The sequence below is a fragment of the Dermacentor variabilis genome, chromosome 1, assembly GCF_050947875.1.
Source record: "Dermacentor variabilis isolate Ectoservices chromosome 1, ASM5094787v1, whole genome shotgun sequence".
Lineage (NCBI taxonomy): Eukaryota > Metazoa > Arthropoda > Arachnida > Ixodida > Ixodidae > Dermacentor > Dermacentor variabilis.
Window position 1 is genome coordinate 155,532,839 of NC_134568.1, and position 23,462 is coordinate 155,556,300.

General features: G+C 44.8%; 1 protein-coding gene across 1 annotated transcript in view; it reads right to left on the reverse strand.

The window, feature by feature from the left end:
* Positions 1-3,457, reverse strand: part of LOC142587184 (uncharacterized) — a 36,768-nt gene extending 33,311 nt beyond the window's left edge. The window contains exon 1 of the mRNA XM_075698067.1: positions 3,356-3,457. Coding sequence (XP_075554182.1) covers positions 3,356-3,376 — 21 coding nt within the window. The 5' untranslated portion in view covers positions 3,377-3,457. The remainder of the gene's footprint in view (positions 1-3,355) is intronic.
* Positions 3,458-23,462: the final 20,005 nt, after the last annotated feature.

Consider the following 23,462-nt stretch of genomic DNA (forward strand, 5'->3'; position numbering starts at 1 on the left):
TACAGTGTCATCCTCGGCGCAGCCCAAATTCGGAGGACAAGTCGTGCTCTCTCGCCGTACTGGGCCTCTTGGAGTGCAGTGAGCGACTTGTCTGAACTTCCTGGTGCAGTCTACTGTGACAAGCTTTGTCAGCTTGAACGCGTTCGATATACGTATAGCTGCTGTAACGAAGATTCACCTTTTACAGACAGGCCGCAATTGTGAAATCTATTTTTTTTCTTTTGTTCTGTGGCTCACGTTGACTATGCTTACACGTGCGTAAAGCGCCGTCTCTTCCGCTGCAAATGAGCAAATAAGACGATACTCGCGCAACGGAATGGAGAGAAGTATAGGCTTCCGCTCTAGGGCGGCAGCATAATGCTTCTATACCAGCCAAGTTGTAGAGCGCTCACAGAGTTGCACTATTTCTTACCGCTCTGCTCATGCCACTAAAAGGCGGCACAGCTGCGCGCGTGTGTAAGATGCAAATCCCTTCAAAGGACTGGCGGTTTCACGAGGAATGCCCGGGAACTTCTCACGGTAATTAATTCACTATTGTTGTGCAGCGTACGCCTGATCCTATAGGGAAATTTGCCAGCTTTTGCTCGTACCCTACCTAAAGGCAGCGCCTGGCTGTGCACTGCCGTGCACTATGGTACGATGTATGAGGTGAAACTGACACTGAAAAAATAGAAAAGTAAAAAATATAAAGCCGACGTTCGTCAGCACAAAATTCAAATGTTAGCTGCTCGCAATGGTTAATCTGTCTCGGCTCGGGTGGGTAAATTCGGCTTGAAAACGTAAGAGTCATTCGTCCGACGCTATAGCCAGATATTTTATCACGTTCTGCTCATGCCCGTATACCAAAGTATATAGAACGAACACTATCGGCTCATTTCTTAGTTTCAAACTGCTGCTCAAACAAAAAGCTAAAGACAGTGGATACAGGAGCGTAAGGAGTAGACGTAATGAGATAAACCTGAATTTTGCCTCATATCAGCGACCACTGTGCATGAATCATGCGTGAAGATTTCTCTCGTTGTTTTATCATATGTGCCAGAAGTTGGCGTCTCTAAACAGCCTTTGCTCAAAAAATTGATGTTAAGTGGAACTCCATCACGGTGCGATGGGTACCACAGCATTGCTACACAGCGATTTGAAACGCAACTGCAACGACCTTTTTTGTACCCAGACGCGATGGGTACATGGCTCAGCGCAAGACGGCGGATTGGATTCACGGTCGCAGCGACCGTATTCTGATGGTGACGGAATCAAAACACGCCCATGTGACGATATTTCGAGGCACATTCAAAACTCGAGGTGGCCAACATTTCCTTGGAACCCCCCGACTCGGAGACCCCCGCTCGACAGGGAGCCCCACATTGCTCATTTTAGCCTTGGTGTCACTTCGGGACGCTATAAACCCCCAAATTAATCAAGTGCTATTAGTGCCATGTGTATTGTACGATACTTTGTAAGCGATCTAACATGGGCATCTTTTCGTGCATTCTTCAAACCATAACTAAAGCAGATGTGCGCTGCAGACAAACATTCAATTAAACTCATATGTTTGCGCAGGAAGCAGGGACAAAAGATCCCTTGACTACCTTTAAGACATCAACACATTTAGCCAACAAAACAAAGACCATATCAGGCGGACACAGTGCACTACACCATGAATATGATTAGAAATAATTAGCTTCCAATAGAACGCCAACCATATGTACATAAGTGTACGCTTCCTAATGAACTTATCTTTGTAGCGCAGTAAAAAAACAAAGATAAGCCTTCTTTGTTCCAAGTCATGTTTAGTGACAGAGTTCTTTCTGGCCAGGGTGTTGTCACTCTAAGCGATGATTCAGTGAACATAAATTAATTGCTGATTGCCTCAGAGAAAACTGTGCACAAGACAGATTGCTCCAGCCAGCCGTATGCCCATTCAAGTCGTAGCGTTTTTAGCTTGCACATATTGCCCTGTCGGCATTGACCTCTGCGAAATTCACTTTATACACAGCTTAGCATTACGGCATCATCGCGCCGGCACAGGTCAGAAGGCACGAGGAACCCGGCATAATGATTCGCATCTTTTACTTTCAATTCGCCATTAGACGACAAACAGTGAGAAAAAGATGATTCTATAGGCTTTGAGTAATTTGTGTCGTCATTCTTGATGTCTGCTGAAATCACCTGGCAATATGCTAGCTGGGGCTGACTGGCCCATAGCCTCCGTAAATCGAAGGAAACAGTGCGTATGCGGGGCGCAGGAAAGAGTACAATGACACTGGCGCTGCCCTGGCGTCTTTCCTGTGCCCCACGTTCGCGTTGTTTGCACGCGTATCATAACAACTTGCCAGAGAAAGGCAGGCTTGTCACTGAGCACTGACAATGAATGAATCGGGAATAGAAAGATTGCGATCAGCAGAAGTAGCACAAAGTGGAGCCAACTGTTTGTAGGTAGCCCCATCGCTTCTCAATTCTGACGCGCAGACCAACGTATGTGCTTGCAGAAGCAATCCGCAGTGGCAGTTAAATTACTAAATTGAACAGGAGCAATATTTAGCAGACATAAATGTACCCGATCACTCTCCATACCAGTGTTCAGGCGAATTCTGTAGAGGGCAAAATTAATTTGCAGTAACACCACGACGACATCATTCGCGAACATTTTGTAACAGTCTTCGTTTGATTTATATAAACTGATTCTTTCCAGAAGAATGATTAAAAATACGAATGTGAATAAATATATGTGGGTCGTTCAGCACGCGAAAACAAAATCGCGTAGCCAGCGACGAACAAAGCGCAACAATCGAGCTTTGCATTTTTCACCATTTGACAGCACACTGGAAAGCTTTCCGCGATATACGAGTAGATGTTAAAGGCTAATGCGGTAGAGTGTTTGCGCAATTCGTGCGTTTTTTATCTTCTCTAGAAGCATTTATGTGAGCTTGCAGGTACGGAAATTGGCCAACGCTGCATGATTGCTTTAACGAATTTTGTACGTTACCGGACAGCATGCTCGAACAGTGTTAGCTTGGCGAAGTTTGTTCAGTTATAGTCAGCGAGAGCCGAGTTCACAGCAGCCGGCCACTTTGGTTCAGGGAACAGTCTATATGTTTGACGACAGGATGACACTAGTTATACTACTACAAGAACTTGGTGACACGTGGTGTCTGGAGAATGGAGCGGAAGTTCTCGCAGCTCTACGGACTGGTGACACTTTCTTCGAAATTAGCCAAGGCGCCCCACACGATGAAAGGGAGCGCAGTGATAAACAATGCACATCGACCGTTTCGTCTGATGACAACCTCACTATCATAAGAGAAAAAAAGCTCTTCGTAGGGTGCTACCCCATTTGGCAGAAAATTGAGAGGCTCACCAGTCGGAGTGCTCCACACATGATTGAGGTCGATCGCGTCGCCGCTCGTTTCTATCACGGTGCTTGCCGGCGATGAATAGCCACGCTTCCCGCGTAAAGGGACGCTTTTTTTATCCTGACAGGCGCTATGCGGCACGTGACTCGATGACGTCGAAGAGGCGCGCACCGTCGATTGGTCAAACCCGGAAGAACAACTCGGGAGCCCAAACGCGGGCGCGCGGCGCACCGTCGGCGACAGGTGAGGCTGCGCCGGCCAGCCCCGTTCTCCCTCCTCCTCCTCCTCCGCAGGCCCGCCGGTCGGCCCGCGTCGTGAGCTCCTTATCGGGGAACACGGGATGCACGAGTGGCGCGCACGATTCTGTCAGTGCACGGAATGTGGGGCCCGCCGCCATGCAGCACTGGCCACTGCTGTCGCCGTCCTGAACGTTTCCGCCCCACAGCATCGTTCGGGCCAAGACAGCAACAAAGCGGAGACCATCCTTGACTCACATCGCGATGGGGATGCGTGATCTGTTGGACCCCAGTGAACGAACGGCCTTGATTGTGGCCGACTCATTTGGATAGGAGCCTCAATGAAGATCAAGCCCATTGAGCGAAATCGTCCATGGCGCGGCGGGGGCAGGTGGCTTTAGATAAAGCGGGAAGCCAGTATCCATTTAAGTATTTCTTTTTTTTTTACAGCGGTTTACACTTTTATGGTTCTTGTTTACTTGCGTGCAATAGTGGCTTTGCGAACGCTACTCGGAGCGAGCTGCCTTCTTTTTGAGCGACGCAGACTGGAATCATTTCGTAGCGATGCCAGGTCACGAAGAATGCTATTGGCTGTTTCCGAAGGGTTCCATCCTGACTGGCACCCACTGGCGGAATGATTACGCGGGTGACAGGCAACCACGTGCAGCACTCGCGTTGTGTTGGGATAACAGGGATGTTATGGCAATGTGCATGCGCGTGTGCGTGCGTGTCTGTGTGTGTGCCGAATTTTAAGAAGTGGACACAACGGACTTGCTAAGAAGTTATTGGTTAGCTAGTTGGTGGACCGCTGTTGCAGAAGCGTCGCGCAAACAGATGGACAACCACAAAAATACACACAAGTACTGCATCAGCTTGACTGTCCGTGCGTCTGGAAGTGCGCTACTTCTACAACAACGACATAGATGATAACTACGTGGCTGTCACATATTTCTCATACATGGAGGTCCCACAGTGACTGCCGCCTTGTCGAATCACAAGCACTTTTAGCACAGACATTCATTGAAATATATTTGTTCCTGTGAACGTGAAAGTAAAGCTACTATACAGCTTGTCGTTGCAATCAAGAAGACGTTTTGAATAGCTTTGTCTTAGATTACGTTAAAAAAACGCTACAATAAAAGAACGCGTTGTTGGGCTTGGTTGGCTCATATACTTGCAGCATTTAAACAAGCGTACGCTTTGCACAAGGACGAGAGAGATACAGAGGCGCGCACAACTAAACTTTTTGACAACATACAACGTGCCTATGCAATGAAGTAAATACGGGACGCTGAGCACATCGCACATAAGAAATATTTACTTATCTTCCAGTATAACAATATAGCCTAATCATAGCAAATTTTTTTCAGAAACTTTTGCTCATTGATGTGCAAATGCAAGACGTGTCACTAATACAAACGCCTATATACTGTGCTCGAGGAAGAATGGCGCAAACAAACAGGGACGAGATTGAAAACACGGACGAGCACCGACTAGCAACAATGGATTACTTTGAATAACACGCCACATGTATACCTTGGCATAAACAGGTGTAGCAGCTTAAAGATTAGTGCTTAAATAATCAATTTCTAGTTCGTGCAGACTCACCGATGGCCTCCCCACGCACACAAAGATAGGACAGCAAGGGAGATTGCTGAAGCATTCTTTATTCATAAGTCCCGTGGCACGTGCGTGGCGAGGCCATCGGTGAGTCTGCACGAACTATAAATTGATTATTTAAGCACTACTCTTTAAGCTGCTACATGTGTTTAGGACAGGGTGCACTTTTCACGTGTTTTTCAAAATAAACCATTGTTGCTAGTCGGCGCTCGTCCGTGTTTTCAATCTCGTCCCTGTTCGTTTGCGCCATTCTTCCTCGCGTATTGATTACCAACACGCCCAGCGGTCAGTACTTCTAAACACTGTCTCTTTTTCGCCCTCGTGCTAAATGCGCGCTTCCCTAAAGCTGCATACAGTACACGAATATGGCATGAGCCAAGCCTCTAGTGCAGGACCTGGTGCTTCGATAGTTTCTATTTGACGTTACATTATTTATTTATTTATTTATTTATTTATTTATTTATTTATTTATTTATTAGAGATACTTTCAAGGCCCGAAGGCATTCCAGAAAGGAGTGGGTGAACCTAACAAAAAGAAATTGTGCAAGATACAAAGACATATTCAACGTGGCGTTTCATGAATGCTGGTTTTGTATGTGCCAGTATCCAGGATGGCTGGAACGGTGGAGGGAAGGTGGTTCCAATCTGCTTGTGCTAGGGATGAATGCATTACTACAAAGTTTAGTACGTGAAGACGGCACACCAACTTTGAAACTGTGGTCAGAGCGAGATGATATGTATGACGGTTGTGTGATAAGCTGTTCTTTCAACAAAAGGTTGTGGTGGTAGATTTTATGGAAGGTGGAAGCATCTACGACGGAAAGAAAGTTCCGGCAAGTTAAGCGTTGTTTTCGTTGAGGTAACGCTAGCGTGGTCGGGAGTAGTTTCATAAGATGAAACGTGCTGCACGATTTTGAATGGCTTCTATGCTGTTTATGAGGGTAATATTAGCCGGGTCCCAAATGGCGCATGCGTATTCTAGTTTGGAGCGAACTAATGTTTTGTAGAGTGTTAGTTTCAGTGACGAAGGGGTGGATGATAAGTTTCGGCGCAAATAGCCCAACATGCGATTGGCATTGCTACATATAATGTCGACATGCATGTGCCAGGAAAGGTAGCTGGTGATGTTTAGGCCAAGGTATTTGTGCGATGAGACAACTGAGAGAGGGCAATTATTGAGGAAATATGTATGCAGATTAGTAGTATTGGTACGCTGTGACACGCGCATGCATTTACATTTGCTTAAGTTAAGCTTCATAGACCACTGGTTACACCATAACAGAACGTTATTAATGTCGTCTTGAAGTTTACGAGAATCATTGAGGTCAGTAATTTTATGATATATAACGCAGTCATCAGCAAAAAGCCTAATAGTTGAAAATTTCACACAGGAAGCAAGGTCATTAATATAGATTAGAAAAAGTAGAGGACCGAGAACCGACCCTTGCGGCACGCCTGACGTTACCGCGAGGGGCGCAGAGGACGAATTGTTCGCGATTACGTATTGTGTTCTGTTGGCAAGAAATATATTATTCGAATACATAGACTCAAACTTAAAGTACAATTCGTTCAACCGATCAGCAGTTACATCCCTTGTATAAAGCAAGTCGGCTAAGCAGTTCCTTTAATTTAATTTGTGCCGGGCACTAGCGCTGACTTGTTCCCAGCGCAGATCACGAGTTTGCAAGCGTGCCGTTCCGTTCGCTTTTCTTACCACATTGCATTCACGTCGAAAATTGAAAACCTAATTAGGGTTGGCCCTTAGCAGCAGCCAACAGTTACACTGCACACCTTCTTACTTTTACGCTGTCGCCAATTAAGTAAGCCATTTGTAGGATTTAGAATGTGTTGTAATTTTGGTTAGCTTTCAAAACAGTCCGTAGTTTGACTGCTAAGAAGACAGGTTTCAGCCCCAGTAGAGTGGCCTAGAAAACTGACCCAAATAATGAAACGCATTAGGAAGACAATTACGATTTCTAATAGCATATCCCCTTCGAAAAGGGGCGGCGACAAATAATCACCTAGCCTGCTTAAGCTAATCAGGATGCAACACCATGCTTACCCCACGTCTATTTCTGCAGGTGCTTATGTGCTGCCTATCGCCTGCTTCGTGCTCTTCCCTTGAGCTTCTGCCACAGCCCAGCACCCTACGCCTTCACGAGGCAGGCGACTGCATCGTTGGATGGCCTACGGACCCGCCGACACCCCCGGAAATCCCAGACCCAGCCCGGATTCTTCTCCTGGCCTGGCAACCCCTATCATCGATTACGTCACCGATCACGCATTCCGAGCACAGGCTACTTAAGGCGCAGCAACGAATCGACCACTTGGGGCACGACACCGCATGCAACACCATGCTTACCCCACGTCTATTTCTGCAGGTGCTTATGTGCTGCCTATCGCCTGCTTCGTGCAGGCGATAAGTAAGTGTTGCATCCTGATAAGTGTTGCATCCTGATTAGCTTAAGCAGGCTAGGTGATTATTTGTCGCCGCCCCTTTTCGAAGGGGATATGCTATTAGAAATCGTAATTGTCTATTTCTGCAGGTTAGTTACCTCCGCTACTCAGCCGAGTACCGGAGTGACAACCGTTATCTTGTTGCGGTGTCGTGCCCCTACGACCCCGATTGGGACCGTGCTATTCGCATGTGTACGGATGCTGTTGCCTTCAATTTGCTATACCACCTGCTATTGATTCTTTCCGGTGACGTTGAGCTGAACCCCGGTCCTACCAAAGAAATTCTGGCTGTCATAACTAAACTCAAAGAATGCCAAGATAATATGCGGACCGAACTTAATGAACTAAAGACCGCTCAGTTAACACAGGACAAAACGCTCACAGAAATTAGCAACCGGCTAGCCGCACTGGAAATCGCACACCCGAAAACCAATCCCGACCCAGCTGCCCACGAGGCAATTCAAATCAGGCGTGACATCGCGGTTCTTAAAGCGGCTAGCAACGACACTAACAATCGAATGCGCAGGAAGAATCTTCTGTTTCTTGGTTTCGATGACACAGAAAAAGAAACTTGGCAAGAGTCTGAAAAAAAGATCCTAAAACTTTGCGCTGACACTTTTAAACTGCAATTGGACGGAAACGCCATTGAACGTGCGCACCGCTTAGGCAAATATGGTAACGAAAAGAAGAGACCAATTATTGTAAAGCTAAATCACTACAAGACTAAAGAAAACATTCTTGCTTACGGCCGCCAACTGAAAGGAACTGACTATGCTATCAGAGAAGATTTCGCTCCCTCTACTCGCCACGCGCGCTCCAAATTAATCCAGTTCATACGCCCTCAAAAATGTGCCTTTAAACTTTCCGTTGACAAACTTCACGTAGGCAGTAAGTCATATTTTTATGACACTGCAACCGATGCTGTCCTAGAATGCGCAAAACCCCCTGCATTACTACCTTACGCACATCAGTCGCGTGATAAGACTGATACGTACAGCGAATGACACAGACTAAACAACAAAGGTCGTTCAAGCAACCGTTCATCTTTGTCAGTAAATGTAAACATTGGTTTCACGAACATCAGAAGTGTAATTCCGAAACGTGAGCAGCTACATGGTTTTATCACAGACATCGACGCAGACCTAATTCTTCTCACCGAGACATGGCTGACTGACAACATCAAAGATTGTGAAATTTTCCCCTTAAATCAGAATTTCACGCTGTACCGTCATGACCGCAAGGAAAGGAGAGGAGGCGGCGTCCTTATAGCAGTGAACAACAACCTATCGTCCTCACTCATCTGCCATGATTCCAATTTAGAACTAACATGGGTATGTGTACATAATTCCTCGATTAAATCAGTATACGGCATTTGCTATAGACCACCAGACAGTCATCCGCTTTTTTGTGATCACCTTCGCAGTTCCCTTACAAACATAAAAGATAAATTCCCCGATGCGCCTATTTTTCTTTTCGGTGATTTTAACTACCCTCACATCAATTGGGCCCTCCTTTCAGTAACTAATCAGTCGCCATTGAATGAATCCAAACAATTCCTAGACTTGGCACTAGACTTCAACCTCCATCAAACAATAACCAACCCCACTAGAGGCGATAACACAATTGATCTTTTACTCACCAGCTGCCCTGATGACATATCAAGTGTGACAATACTGCCCGGAATTAGCGACCACAACCTTCTTCATGTATCCCTTTCTATACCACTAAAAAGAAGATCACCTACGAAGAAATTAATCACCGACTATAATAGAGGAAACTTTCAGCTAATCAATCATGAACTCACTCGCGTTTATGAACACTTCGAAAAGTCCTACGCTACCCGTTCTGTGAATGCGAATTGGGAACTCTATAAAAACACGTTGCTGAGCTTAAAAAACAAATATATCCCTACAATCATTATTAAGTCTGACTCAAATAACCCATGGTTTAACAAACACTTAAAATCACTACTTAACCGAAAAAAACGCCTCTACAGAACCGCCAAAAGTAAAAATAGTCCTGAAGTATGGGAGCGACATCGCCTCTGTGAGACTGAATATATTAAAGCAATAAATGAGGCAAAGGACAAATTCTTCTCTGTTGACCTGATTACAATGCTCCGCTCAAACCCAAACAAATTCTGGCGTGTCATCTCCACGAAACAACAAACTAACGAAATAAATCTCGTTGACTCAGATAATGAATTAATAAGCCCTAATAATTCCGCAGCAGCCCTAAATCAATTCTTCACGTCAGTATTTCACGTCCCTAATCCCTGCACTATGGAACCTTTACCAAGCTTCTCGGCAAAAACAATGCCTAAAGTGCAAATAAACCCGGATGGCATATCTAATCTAATTCGCTCTCTTAAAATATCATCCTCGGCTGGCTGCGACGAGATAAACACCAAATTACTTAAAGGTACTATAACTCTTTCTACAAAATTTTTGTACCTTATATTTGATCAATCTTTAAACACAGGAAACGTTCCAGACGATTGGAAAAAAGCGAAGGTAATCCCCATTTTTAAAGCAGGAAGGCGCGATAACCCTACTAATTACCGTCCGATCTCTCTAACCAGTGTCCCATCTAAGCTCCTTGAGCACATTATAGCATCTAACTTAATGGATTACCTAGAATCAATCAATTTTTTTTACCCCTTACAACACGGTTTTCGTAAATGTTTGTCTTGCGAAACTCAACTTGCCGAATTTACCCACGACCTACTACTACACATGGACGATCACCTCCAAATAGATGCAATTTTTCTAGATTTTTCTAAGGCCTTTGACCGCGTGTCTCATAACCATCTCCTTGCAAAATTATCCTCCCTCGGTATCCGCCCCGAGATTATCAAATGGATTGAAAATTTTTTAACGAAACGCGTTCAGTTTACGTATGCTAACAATTTTCAGTCAACCCTTACCAGTGTAACTTCCGGGGTTCCACAAGGCGCAGGTTTATCTCCTCTATTGTTTTTGATTTACATAAATGACCTTCCCACTAACATATCAACGAAGCTGCGGCTTTTTGCAGACGATTGCGTTCTTTATAACCCCCTTCATACATCTAACGACACAATCGCCCTACAACACGACCTTGACACTATCGCTTCTTGGTGCGAAAAATGGCACATGCCTCTTAACCTCACTAAATGCAAGGTAATATCCTTCACGCGCAAACACACCACCGTACACCACACTTATCGCATTAACTCTGTTCCTATTGACCACACGTGTACTTACAAATATCTAGGAGTTCATATGACGCCATCACTTTCATGGGTGAAACATATTCAAACAATTCGCTGCGAAGCTTCACGCACACTAGGGTATTTACGACGTAACTTAAAATCCGCATCGTCTGAAATAAAAAAACTAGCATATTTAACGTATGTGCGACCCAAACTTGAGTACGCATCATCCATCTGGCATCCCTCACAAGCTTATCTCGCCGATGACTTAGAAGCCATACAAAACCGCGCTGCTCGCTTCATTACGTCACAATATTCAAGACATATCAGCGTAACCACCTTAAAACAAACTTTGTCTCTTCCACTGCTTGCTTCACGGCGCGTAACTTCTCGTCTTTGCCTTCTTCACACTTTCTTTTACTTCACCCATTCAGGACACGCCCTCTTAAAACGCCCGTTCAGAACATCATCCCGCTTATCTCACACTCACCCCCTGGCGGCGATAAAGTGCCGGACGACGGCGATGAGCAGCTCATTTTTCCCCCATGCCATAACACATTGGAACGCACTCCCGGATGACATTGTCTCGTGCAGCGACCGCAAAACATTTCGCGAAAAACTAAACGATTTTGATAATGCCAACATAACCACATGAACACCACATCTATTTATTTATTGCCTTGTTGGTGCTGTGTATATGTTTCCGTTTTCTTCTTTTTTGATATTTTCTTTTTTGTACCTATTACAACCAATGTGCACTTTATTATGTAACCTTCTTATGAAGCTGTTCGACTTTGATGCACGCCCCCCCTTATGTAATGCCTTCGGGCCCTTAAGGTTGAATAAATGAAATGAAATAAATGAAATTTTTACCTCTGTCTACTTCATGTTCTTCCTCTTCATTAGAATCGCTACCTCTAAATGTTATGAAGTTATATTTTAAAGAAAAGTTAAATTCTCGGGGTTTTTTTAAGGCGGGAGATGGAAATTCAAGACGATGAGCAAATCAAACGAGGCACCCGCTACGGTCTTGTGACCTTGGGACCCTATTCTCCGTGTCCTTCTTGTTGTAATCATGCATCGAGAAAAATAAATAAATGTTTGATTTGATTTCATTGAAAAAGGTGATAGCGGGAGCCAACGTTTCGAGAAGTGGACTTGCCTTCTTCAAAGCGACATATGCTTTCCTCGGCACAGCACATATAGGTAGGGTTCTTCTAAAGGGGAGTGGGGGTAAGGCGGATGGGCGAGGCAACGACTGAGGGTGTGTTAGCGGCGAGGTTGTAGAATTCAAAAGAAAGGTGCGCTATTCAACGTCGGTGGAGGAATGCAAGGTAGCGCCGTGGTGTCAGCCGGCCGTGTGTTTTGTCGTGGAAGGAGCCCGGACGACTGGGGGGAGGGCGATTTTTTTCTCCGCTGGCGGTTAGCGAGCTATCGTCTCTCTGAAAGAGGGAATAAAAGAAGTGGCAGAAAATGGTGCTCGTAGAAAAAAAAATACTAAGATGGAATAAAAATATAAATGAATGTAAAAGCAAAACATTAAGCAACCCAATGAAAAATAACCAAGTGATTTTGCCTATAGCTTGAAATTTAGCATAGCGAACAGATTCTGAAACTCCTTTTGAAACGTTTATGCCAATTGGTTGAAATGCCTTGAACGTATGGATGAGGTATCATTCTCTATATTTTCTGTCTCGCGCAGAACGGAAATTTTACTGCAGGATGTAGAGTTTAAGTTCATCAAAGCTATGACCTGGTTGGTTGAAATGCTCGGCGACGGCTTTGGAGAGCTCTTTAGCTGTGTCCGCGCGATGTCCGTTGAACCTGACGTTCATTGATTGTCCCGTTCTACCGATATATTGTTGCTTTACAGAAGGAACATTCAAGCATATGAATCACATCGGAACTAGCACATGTAAGGCTAGTTTTCACTTTGTGTTTATAGCTATTTGCGGTGCTTTTAATATTAAGGTCACTATGAAGGTGCCTGCAGATTTTGCACGTTGGGCGAGAACATGCTTTTATTGCGGTGAATGATGTTGGTTGATATATGCGTGCAATAACGGGTCTTTACAGTCTCTGTTGCGGTGATATCCCCCCCCCCCTCGCGGTCTTCTAGGTCCCTTCCGCGACAAAACACACGGCCGGCTGACACACGGCGCTACCTTACATTTCCCCACCAACGTTGAATAGCGCACCTTTCTTTTCAGTTGACGTCACGGAGAAGAGGGCGGCGGCGTGCTCGAGGATTCAGGTTGCATGAAGGGATCGCGCCCTTATGGGCATCGTTAACCAGAGCGCAGTTATTGCTTTTTCTTTAAAGCATAGTTGAGCAGATGGCCCGCAGAGAACAGAGGGTGTTCCAAGATTATTTTATTTATGCAACACTATTTACGCGCTGCATTGTTAAAAAGCCCGTCCATAAGAAATGAAATGGCTCAACCTTAGGATTGAGAACGAATTTCGGGTAAATGATGACAGGGAGCATGGCTTATGTTGAAAAGTCACAGTGCTGCCCTCTTCTTCAGAGTAGCGTCCTTGCCTTGAGTCAAAGAGTTTGCCGTTCATGCTACCACAAAAGTTCTTCAACAAGATGTTAGCACTGCACCATAATGACAACTTCACTGGTGTGCCCTTCTTCACATTCGGGACACATGTATTTATTCCATTCTAGATTGGGCTCTAAATGAATAATTTTGCTTTCGAGGCATTATTACACACAGCACCGCAGTCCACATATATACAACACCTAAAATGAGTTTAGCAATGAAGCTACAGAACATTCGTGCAACTATTTACAACGAAACAGCCGCCCTATTCCGCAGAATTCCAGCTTTTCTCTTCTTTGCCTTAGCATTGGCGCCCAATATTCTGTCATTGATATTGCGGAAATATGAACGCATGATTTTTGGCCCCGATATGTAATTGCTCCAGCAATCGGACACCCCGTTCTTATTAGGCATATCCTGGCATGAACGTGATCCACATTCCGCGGCAATGAAGGCTTGCCGGAGACACAACCGCAATCGCAGCACAAGCGCAGAGACTCATGCACGGTTCACGTTCAAAAAAAAAAAGTGCGCTCTGAAGCATGTCACAGGATGCCAGGACTTTTATAACCCCGAAGCTATCCAAGGAGCGGCAGGGTTCCCGGAACTAATCGAATTGCTATTGCCGCCGTCGCCCACTCGGTCTTCCGCGTCTCATTTTTAACACAGGTGCGCCGCTCGCAGCTTTGTAGCACGCTGCACGGAACTTCTATGTGGGCCTCTTTTGCGTGACGTAGCTCAAGGGGAGAGGGTACAGCCAGAAGGCCTTAAGTTCTCTATAGGGTGTTGTCTCATGCGTGCGTCGAGCCTATCGCTTATCAGGGACGACGGCGCTTCCTTTCCGTGCGCCACCGCCAAAGATGCTGACGCACTGTGAAGCCGAAGCCTATATATATATACAGAACCGCGGCCGCTCACTTCGCCACGGTCCGTGCGCACGATTCTTTCGCACGAACCGCGATTGAAGAGCGCTGCAATACGATATCGCATCGGCGCAGTCACGTGGTTTCCTTTAATATTTCGTAGGCGTTATTTAAACTCTGAAAGAAATCACGTAGCATGTACGTTGCCATAAAAAAATTCGATTGGTCGTTTCTGAATCCCCTCTACAACGCAACGAAACGCACTTGGCCCTAAAGTGAATATTAACAGTTTTGCATAATTAATTTTAGTTAATTAACAAATTAAGCGCAATATGACGAATACTGTGAGGAGCGCCAGTTGACGCCAAACCATATGTCGTTGGTTTCATTCAGCTGCGGCTAAGCACTTTTTTTGTAATCTTGGCACAAGTTACGTGAAATACTGTGTATAAACGCGTTTGTCAGTTAATTTTATTGTCCCCAGCCATATAAGTTATTATCAATCTCACATGGTGAGCCATGGTGAACAAAAATTACTTCAATGTGTTTTTCAAAATTATATAAAATCCCAAGATTATGCAGTGACAAAAGGCAGTGAGTACATAAGTCCGTGACCAGGTACAGTGGCAGTAGTACAGCGCATATAAAAATAGACATTCGCTACAATTTTAATAGTTGAACAAATATCGCTACTTGATGTTAAGTCAACGCACAAATTTACGGCTAGTTAAGGTAGTAGTATTGTCAAGGTTATACACAACGAAGTACAGTTAACATAAAAGACTTGCTATATTCCTAACAAAAGAAAAAAGCAAACGTCAGCAGGTGTTTGCGACCTTGCAGAATTACAAACCATTTTCCAACGAAGCTGTTTCTTTCCAGCACTTTAAATAACATTTTCAGTTTCCTATAATTACACTTTAAAAAGATATCCCTATAGGACGCCTAAGTTTGAAACTTTGCTCGCATGTAACGATTTCGAACACTCATTCTTAGGAATGTTGAAAAGCCAGTAATTCATCAACACATATTTTACTTCGCCAGAACATTATCCACAGCATCCCCTCCTATTTTTGCTAGATTTGATTTTGGTTTCGCTTCCAGTTCTCCAAGTGCAGCGGCATACATTCGGCTTTGTTTGTAAAACACAATGATAAGATTGCGGATCGCTTGCGTGCGTAATTTACGGCAAATTTTGTAATTTGTGCCCTCACTTTGAACATAGCCTATATACACATTACCCCTATCGGCTACCTTCAATGGTAAGGCGGCGCAGCGATCGGCTCAGCCGTCAGCGCCACCGTGTCAGTTCCGCAAAACACCGAGGCGCCCACTCATACAAAGGCATGCTTTTGCGCATCTCGTTTGAAGCATGTCGGTGTTTTAAATTGTGGTTTTAAGGCAATCGAAACCACCGAGGCACATTTTCAACCACCGACGCTTCAGAAAGGACGTCAACTTTACGACTACCACCATGTATATCGTGCCAATTAAGAAATAAACATCACGGACATCACAGCGAAGTGTTTAAATTAAGTTAATTATGGGCCTTTACGGGCCAGAGTCACGATACGATTCTGAGGCACGCCGTAGTGGGGACTCCGGAATAAGTTGAACCTCCTGGGGTTCCTTAACGTAGAGCTAAATTTAAGTATAAGGGTGTTTTCCCATTTCGCCTCCATCTAAAAACGGCCGGCCGCCGTGGCCGGGATATGATCCCTCGACTTTGTGCTTAACAGTCCAACCCCATAGCAACTAAACAACCACCGCGGGTTGCGAAGACAAAGCAAGCATGCTTGCGACGTCGAAAGCAAAGTAATTAAGTTAACAAATCATCATTTTATTCCACTTCGGTGTGCAAATACGGCCGTATACGTGTTTCAACTGTCATTTGTAGCTTCATTACTTCGAGCCTGCCTTACACCTCACAATTCTCGAAGTTTTGGGGAGCTGGCAGGTGAGTGCTTTTAATGCGATAGCATTAAGGGCCACATGTCACAGAAAATCCGGCGTCGGACGACCCAGGCCCTCCATGTGGCGCAAGGAAGCTACTGAACTAATTGAATTTCTCAAGCTAAAGTACGCAGAAAAATCGTAAAGTACGACTTACGCACAAACTACAGACATAATATAGCGTAGCATTGCATGTACTTTGATTATAGGAGAAAACATTTTCTGTTACGCGCAAACTCAAAGGAACCCCTTTTCCAGCGTTTCCACCATACATAAACCGGCCACGGCGTCCGCCGTTTGCGCGCGCCGGCACGCGAGTATTTCGGGGGCCACGCAGCGGTGCACCCGGTTCCTTGCAATACTTCCTGATGCCGCTCGCCTCCGCAGCATCGCGGCCCACGCAAGAGGCCGCGTTTCTACCAGAAAGCCCGCCTTCGTGCATAGCGTTTGCGGCTAGCGTTTCCCGGTAAACTTTACGGTTACATACGCTCCAGTTCCGGGAAGTGTGAGAAGCAGTCAAAGATCTTTGAATGCTATCGCGTTCCACTCTTAAAGGCGAAGCTTAAGCATCCTCCATCTTTTTTCCTCCGTTGACAAAGTGCCTCGAGCATATTATAGTATTGTTGTAGTATTGTCGGGCTCCAATGTAAGAGGTCATCACTACTGAAACATAATAGAGAGCAATCAGCTGAGACTAAACAACACGAAGACTGAACAAATGTATGCTAACGTGTGCGATAGAAAAGCTAATTTCCGAATACTCGACGTGTGCCGCGGTGCACTCCAGCCTAAGTTCTGTTGTTCTAAGCACAATAACATGGGCACTAATGAGCCCGATTCCCGTAGTCGCGTCTTGATCCTGGCGCAGAAAGGAGCTTCATGTTGGCTTATTAATACATAACAAAAAGCACAGTGCTTGCAAAGCTCCAGCACGGAGCGCTTACGTAGCTAAATTTGACAGGTACGTGTTTGTTTTGGAACAAGATGAGCTAAACTACTTATATACTTGAACCAATTTATAACAGCTGGAATTAGATCACGCGTTTTGATGCAGTTGTCACTTTATTGTGCCTTTCTACGGATGCTGCCTGCTGGTTCTCTCTCTCTCTCTCTCTTTGCGTTTACGTCTTAGTTCGTTTAACAGAAATTCGCAAGAGCGACACTTGCCTGACGCGCCGAACCACGACGATCCACTTCAGCCGCCGGGCTGCTTCGCACGGTCTTGAAGGGAAGCGGTACAGTTTGATGCCGACATCCCCTTTGCGGTCGTGAGAATCCTTAAAGCCCGTTTCACATGGTGCGAATTTGCCTGCGTCTTCGCTCTTGCGAATTCGTAGTTGCGGCAAATGGGCCGTCGGACCCTTCGTGCGTGCGGTTTTTCGATGTTTGGAGTGCTGAACTTCTCTGCGAAAACCCACATGCGGCATGGTCGGGGAACCAATCACAACGTGGATCGTATACCCGTCACTGTGACCTTCCTACTTAATTTTTGTTTTGATAAAGTAACGCACTGAATCGCAAAGAACTTTGACGAAAACAGCTTCTAAGTTGCTTGACTTTGTTCTTACGGAAGCGAACTGACGCCAAGAATAATTCAGTGCTCCGCTAGGTGCTCACAAATGCGAAAATCGCAGCTGCCGCGCTCGGTGCATGTGAAACGATAATGCGAAGTTCGCATTTGCGGAAATCGTAGCTGCGAAAAACGCAGTGTAAGATCGCACCATTTGGGCCGGGCTTAACGCAACAATATATGCGCTTGTTCTTTTTGTTCACATTTCTCACGGATGAACTGCTGAGAGGCCGCGGTGAATCCATTGAAAATTGGAAAAGGAGGCTTTCAGGTGGGCCTGAGCGCAGTACGGTGAATGGTGAATGGTGAGAGCTTGCTCGCGGGTGCTCACTGTCGCTGCTAGATGGCGCGACATATACAGCCAAGCTTCATTGCAGGGTGCCATTGCAACGCGCTCCTTATTTTAGCCTTATATAACTAAGGTAGGTACCTTGATTAGGTCACAGAGGACCTCAGAGAAACTAACTACATATGGACGTCTAATTACGCATGAATATAGGGGGGGCGGGGAAAAAAAAGCGAGGGTTCAGTAATTACTTTCAACGCTTGTAACTGGACTAGGAACGTACAAATTTTGCCTGACAACGTACTACCCTGACCACTCCTATAATTTCCGCGAAATATAAACACGTAACATACAGCTATGTCAGGGCAATGGGAAGCGTTGCTGATAGTGGCCGTATCAGGCGTTCTAAAGCTTGATAAAGACATTTTTTTAAAACTGTGTTTTATCCAACTCGCTTAACTTCGCACAGAGATTTTTCATAGCGTTCCATCCATATTCGCTAAATTTCATCTCCGTGGCACGTGTAGTTCTGCCAGGGCAACGGACCGAATTCTGCGCTGTTTGTTAGACACACTCATAATGCTCTGGAGCGCTTCTATACGTAATTTATTACCACAGCCCCAACGATACCCACTGGCTTTCAATTATGCCTACACATCACCCATTAGCTTGTCCTCACTGTCACATACCAAATATAAAAAAGCTGCCTTGTTTAGTTCACTGAGGACACCAGGCGAATCCAATATACGTACCACGCATACGCTCTTCCACCCCAAAAAACAAGTATTCAATAGTTATTTATAATGCTTCTAAATAAGCCAGAACATTAAAACTTCGCAAAAAATTGCACTTAAGCTGCACCCATTCTTTCTAAGTGTAAAGTTTGTGAAATGCAGTGTTCTCTTGGGAATTTAGGAAACGTATAGTAGTAACGGCAGCTTGAAACTTTCAAACGCTTGCTTAAGATTTCTTTACAAAAGCTGTATTTTATCGACACGAATTTAACATCACACAAACTTGGCGTAGACTTCCCCTATGTTTGAAAAATTTGACCTCGGTTGTTGATCAGAGTATGTGCAGAATGTTTCGCTTACGTATCTTTTTTGTTCGCTTATGTTTGCCTATTCATGTACTGCCTTATTCATGTACTGTACTTATTGTCAAAATACTGCTATTGACTTGTTTTGTTTGCGCTATATGTATTATTGTAATATTCATGTTGTACTGTAAAATAGGGAGCAGTGGGGCTGTGGCTAGAAGAGGGACAACGACGACGAGAAAGAACAACCTTGTTTCGGTGCTCGGTCGGCTACACTACCTCTCGCTGCTCCAACGTTCTAGTCGCGAACGCTTACTGCTCAAAGTGCTTCGCGACATTTGGTGGAGGTGCTGGGTATCGATCCCAGTACCTCTCGCGACAATGCTTCGCGACAATGTATTGTACTAATTGTTGAAGTGCTGCTTTTGACCCATCCTGTAATGGCCGACAAGCCAACAGTGTGAGTAAATAAAAGAATTGTAATTACACTAGGACAACACTACAAGTTTAACGTCGCTCGTAAAACACACTAAGTTTCTTTCATTAGGCTTTGACTCGTTCGAAACGAGGAGCGATCTTGAAAAATACACAAGGTTATCCATAATACTTTGTCGTCGAAGCGGCCTGAGACTAAGAGAAAGCCATTTACACAGTCACTTGCTACGAGCGAAGTGAATTTTAGAAAAGCAACGCCAAATTCAATTCGAAGCGGGCAGCTGGGACCGCCGCCATGTTTCAAGCAAGGTACCCAAACCACACAAAGACACTAATGCTAAATCTGAGAAATAGCGTGCGTACGCTATACGCTATGGGTCGTTTAGCGTTCTGCGCATGCGTAGTACCAACCCGCTATATTATAGTGTACGCAGTGGTATAACGTACGCTGAACTAAATATGTCTAATGAGTTGATTCTCGGATGGTCGTACCAATGCGAGGCCCTTTGTATATGTGGAACTGCTCGGAAGGACCTCGTAGTGGCCTGGTACTGCCCCGAATTAATGGTTGTGTGGTCTTTTAAGGATTACCAAATGTCAAACGAGCTCAGCAGCACAGATGAGTTCATTCGTGGGAGATCACTTTCGCAAATAGTTTCGCTTTTGCAGGACTTGGCCTGTTTCACTTACACGACGATGATACGTGAACTCATTTCCGAATTGATTGCTTGAATAAAGGTGCCATTTATCTTTCCATTCATTTCACATTTCACTCGCGGTGTTATTTTGTTATTTCGTGGACTGAGAAGTCGACTCTCGTGTTACAATCATGGTCGCGTTACAGTCGAGCAAATATGGTAATCGAGTGGCGCCAGAATCAAATATGCTGAATAGTTTTCGAGAACTGACCGTTAAGCACAAGTTCACATCCCAATATTTATAATGTTAGCAAGTTTTTGTTGTTACACAGTACTGTATTAAGAGTCGTTTATTAAAAGCCCAAATGGAGCATTAGGGGGCACACAAGTAGTTTTTTCGCATGCACATGACTCTACAGAGAATGATACCTAAGTGACGTAGCCTGCTCCACTACGCAAGTTTTCGTGTTTTATGTCTGTACTATGCCCGTGGGGGTGGAAGTTTACCATACCCTTTCTGTAATTTTATGTTCAATTGGGTGCAGTTGACGCTTTGAAATATTAGAAAAATATTCAGATTAATGAGTAGTGTTTATTCGATTCGAAGACCAAATCGAATAGCACACTATTCGATTCTTTATTCGAAAGTTTCGAATATTCGCACACCCCTACTTTCAGTGATTTTGCTGTTGTCAATTGCACCTGCTTCAGAAACATGTTTACTAAATTTGCTCGAAGCAAGGACCCCTCTGGTATATATATATTTCATCTTGCACTGCCGCAAGGCACTAGTGCGGCACAGGTACCACCACCAATTGAGATTACGCGACTTCCGACACTAGGCACGTGGAGGGACAGCGTGTGTGAGGCCGCACCACCATCTTGGTTTGCTGTTATCATTTGTGCCCACTGCCAATTACCTCCAAGCAACAGCACGTGGGCCACTCATGCACTCAGCCGTGAGGAAGCTGTGTGCAGCCACAACCGGGCTGGAAGAAGAGACATGCACTCTCCTCCTGTAGCGCGCACTTGATCACATGACCTCCAACATTAGGTGCACGAAAAGACTGCACGCATGAAGCCACTATCCTTATAGGCTCACACTCGCGCACTTAATTACTCTTGCACCTACAGAATACAGCGTGCAGGGTGCAATCTCGCTGCACTAGAACTTTATACAGAACATCACGTCAACGGCAAAAATTCGCCTGGAGCGTTTATATAGTTGAATGAATAAAATACATGCTACTTGTGGGAAAGTTGTGAAGGTGCTGAAAGACAGGGAGATGCAAGGTCTCAAAACTAATGCAGAAAAAAAGAAGTTCCAGAGTTTCTGTGAAGCAAGAGGCAGCATGAAATGTTTAATCCCCACTGCCATCACTCATCACATCACTCATACACTTGTTGTAACAAGTGCTCATGGTCAGTGAAAGAGAGCTGTTCATGTTTGCCGTTGCATGCGTGACACCATGTCTGTTAATTTAATTTGTAAGCGAATGTTCACTGCATTTTACACTGCCGACAAAACTACGAATTTACTTCATGTAGTTGTTTAGTTCTTTGCTAACAATATTAATGCTTCCGGTAAAACGGCAACTTTTTTCGTAAAGCTTGATGCAAAATTTGCGAAAATTATAGAACAAGCCCAAATGTGTAGACTATATAAAAATTTGGGAGAGATTGCAGGTGTACAGTAAAAATTTGATAGTATAATCTTTAAATAATTTTGACTAATTAGCTAAGATAAAAAAATTATGGCAGAAACCATCATAGGTGATTGCCGATGTCAGCTTGTGTGACCTGCTGCATATCTCCATGCCATCCATAAATCACGAAACCTTATGGGCGCATCAGCAGACACATGAAGTGGCAATCTTGCTGCCATCCACAATGACAAATGATACCACAACATAGTATATCTCGTAATCACAGCACCCTAGTTGAAACCCCGTAGCAACCCTCATTATCCCTATTATATTAGCTGAAACTCTGCTGCATTCGTTGTCCATCAAGCAGCCGCGCTCGCAGAGAAGGCGTCTGTTTCGCATGGGACGCTATCGATTTAAAGCTACTCCTTGTGGTCCCCTTGGCAATTCCATTCCTGGCCATACCAATATCGCATACACAGTGCCGAAGCCGTCTGTTCAGGCCCATACCCAGTGACCCAAGTTGTCTACAAGGCCAGACAGCAGCCTGCAGCAAGTTGTCTATTCACGCACATACCCAGTGACCCATGTTGTCGGCTCGGCAAGACAGCAGCCAGAAGAGAGTGCATAGGGCACCTCTTTGAGCAGATGTCACTGGCAAGTTGGGATATGTCACTGAGCTGAGGGGAGCCAGCGTGCCATGGCCTGCTTCTGCAATGCACAACTGTGGCATTGGCAGCATGGAGAGCGATGCTACAGCACTTGGATGCATCGTGTGGCTCAGCACCGGGCAGCTTACCTCTGAACAGAAACAATGTTCACAAATGCACTGCACCTGTGCCTGCTATGATGTAATGAGCAGCCAATGCTAAACACTCACCTGCTGCCGTCGCCATTACCACTGCCAACAAAGCATGAAACTGCTGGGAGACATGCTGTACATTCTTTAATTTAATTCAAAACATCTGGCACGAAGACTCAGTACAATGCAATAATTACTGCACACACATGGAGACAGAACAAAGTCATAGTGAGAACATGGCTACATTTAACGAAATATGCAATAGTTTTTTACAAAACAGAAACATAACATAAATATTTTAGCAACGACATTCATAGGTATTCTGCTGGATCTACTACAGCTACTGTAAGGCTGCAGCTCAATTCTTACGTGGAGAAGGGAGAGCAATGGTTCTCGGCTAAATGAGATGTAGCATACTCCACATTTAAACACTGTGTTTCCCAGAATAAGTAACGTCGATTAGGGCCTTAGGCTTGTGTTGGCCTTTTGTCAGACTGCACCACAACAGGAAGCACTCTGGAGACCATGCGCAAGCAACTTGATCGCCGAGAACCATTGTGGGGTTCATTGCAACAATACCGAGAACCATTATGGGATTCATTGAGGAGCTTTACACTGAATAAACTCAGTGGCCATTGAGACATTTGCCTAATGTAGGCTACTAACTTGAGGTCACCTTCCTTGCAGCGCACATATTTGTAGGGGTGGGCGAATATTCGAAGTTTTGAAAGCTAATCAAATATTACACACTAACTATTCGCATTTGAAAATGAAGTAGTCACTACTTTCTAATAATCAAAACTAATGAAATAGTTTGCAACAACT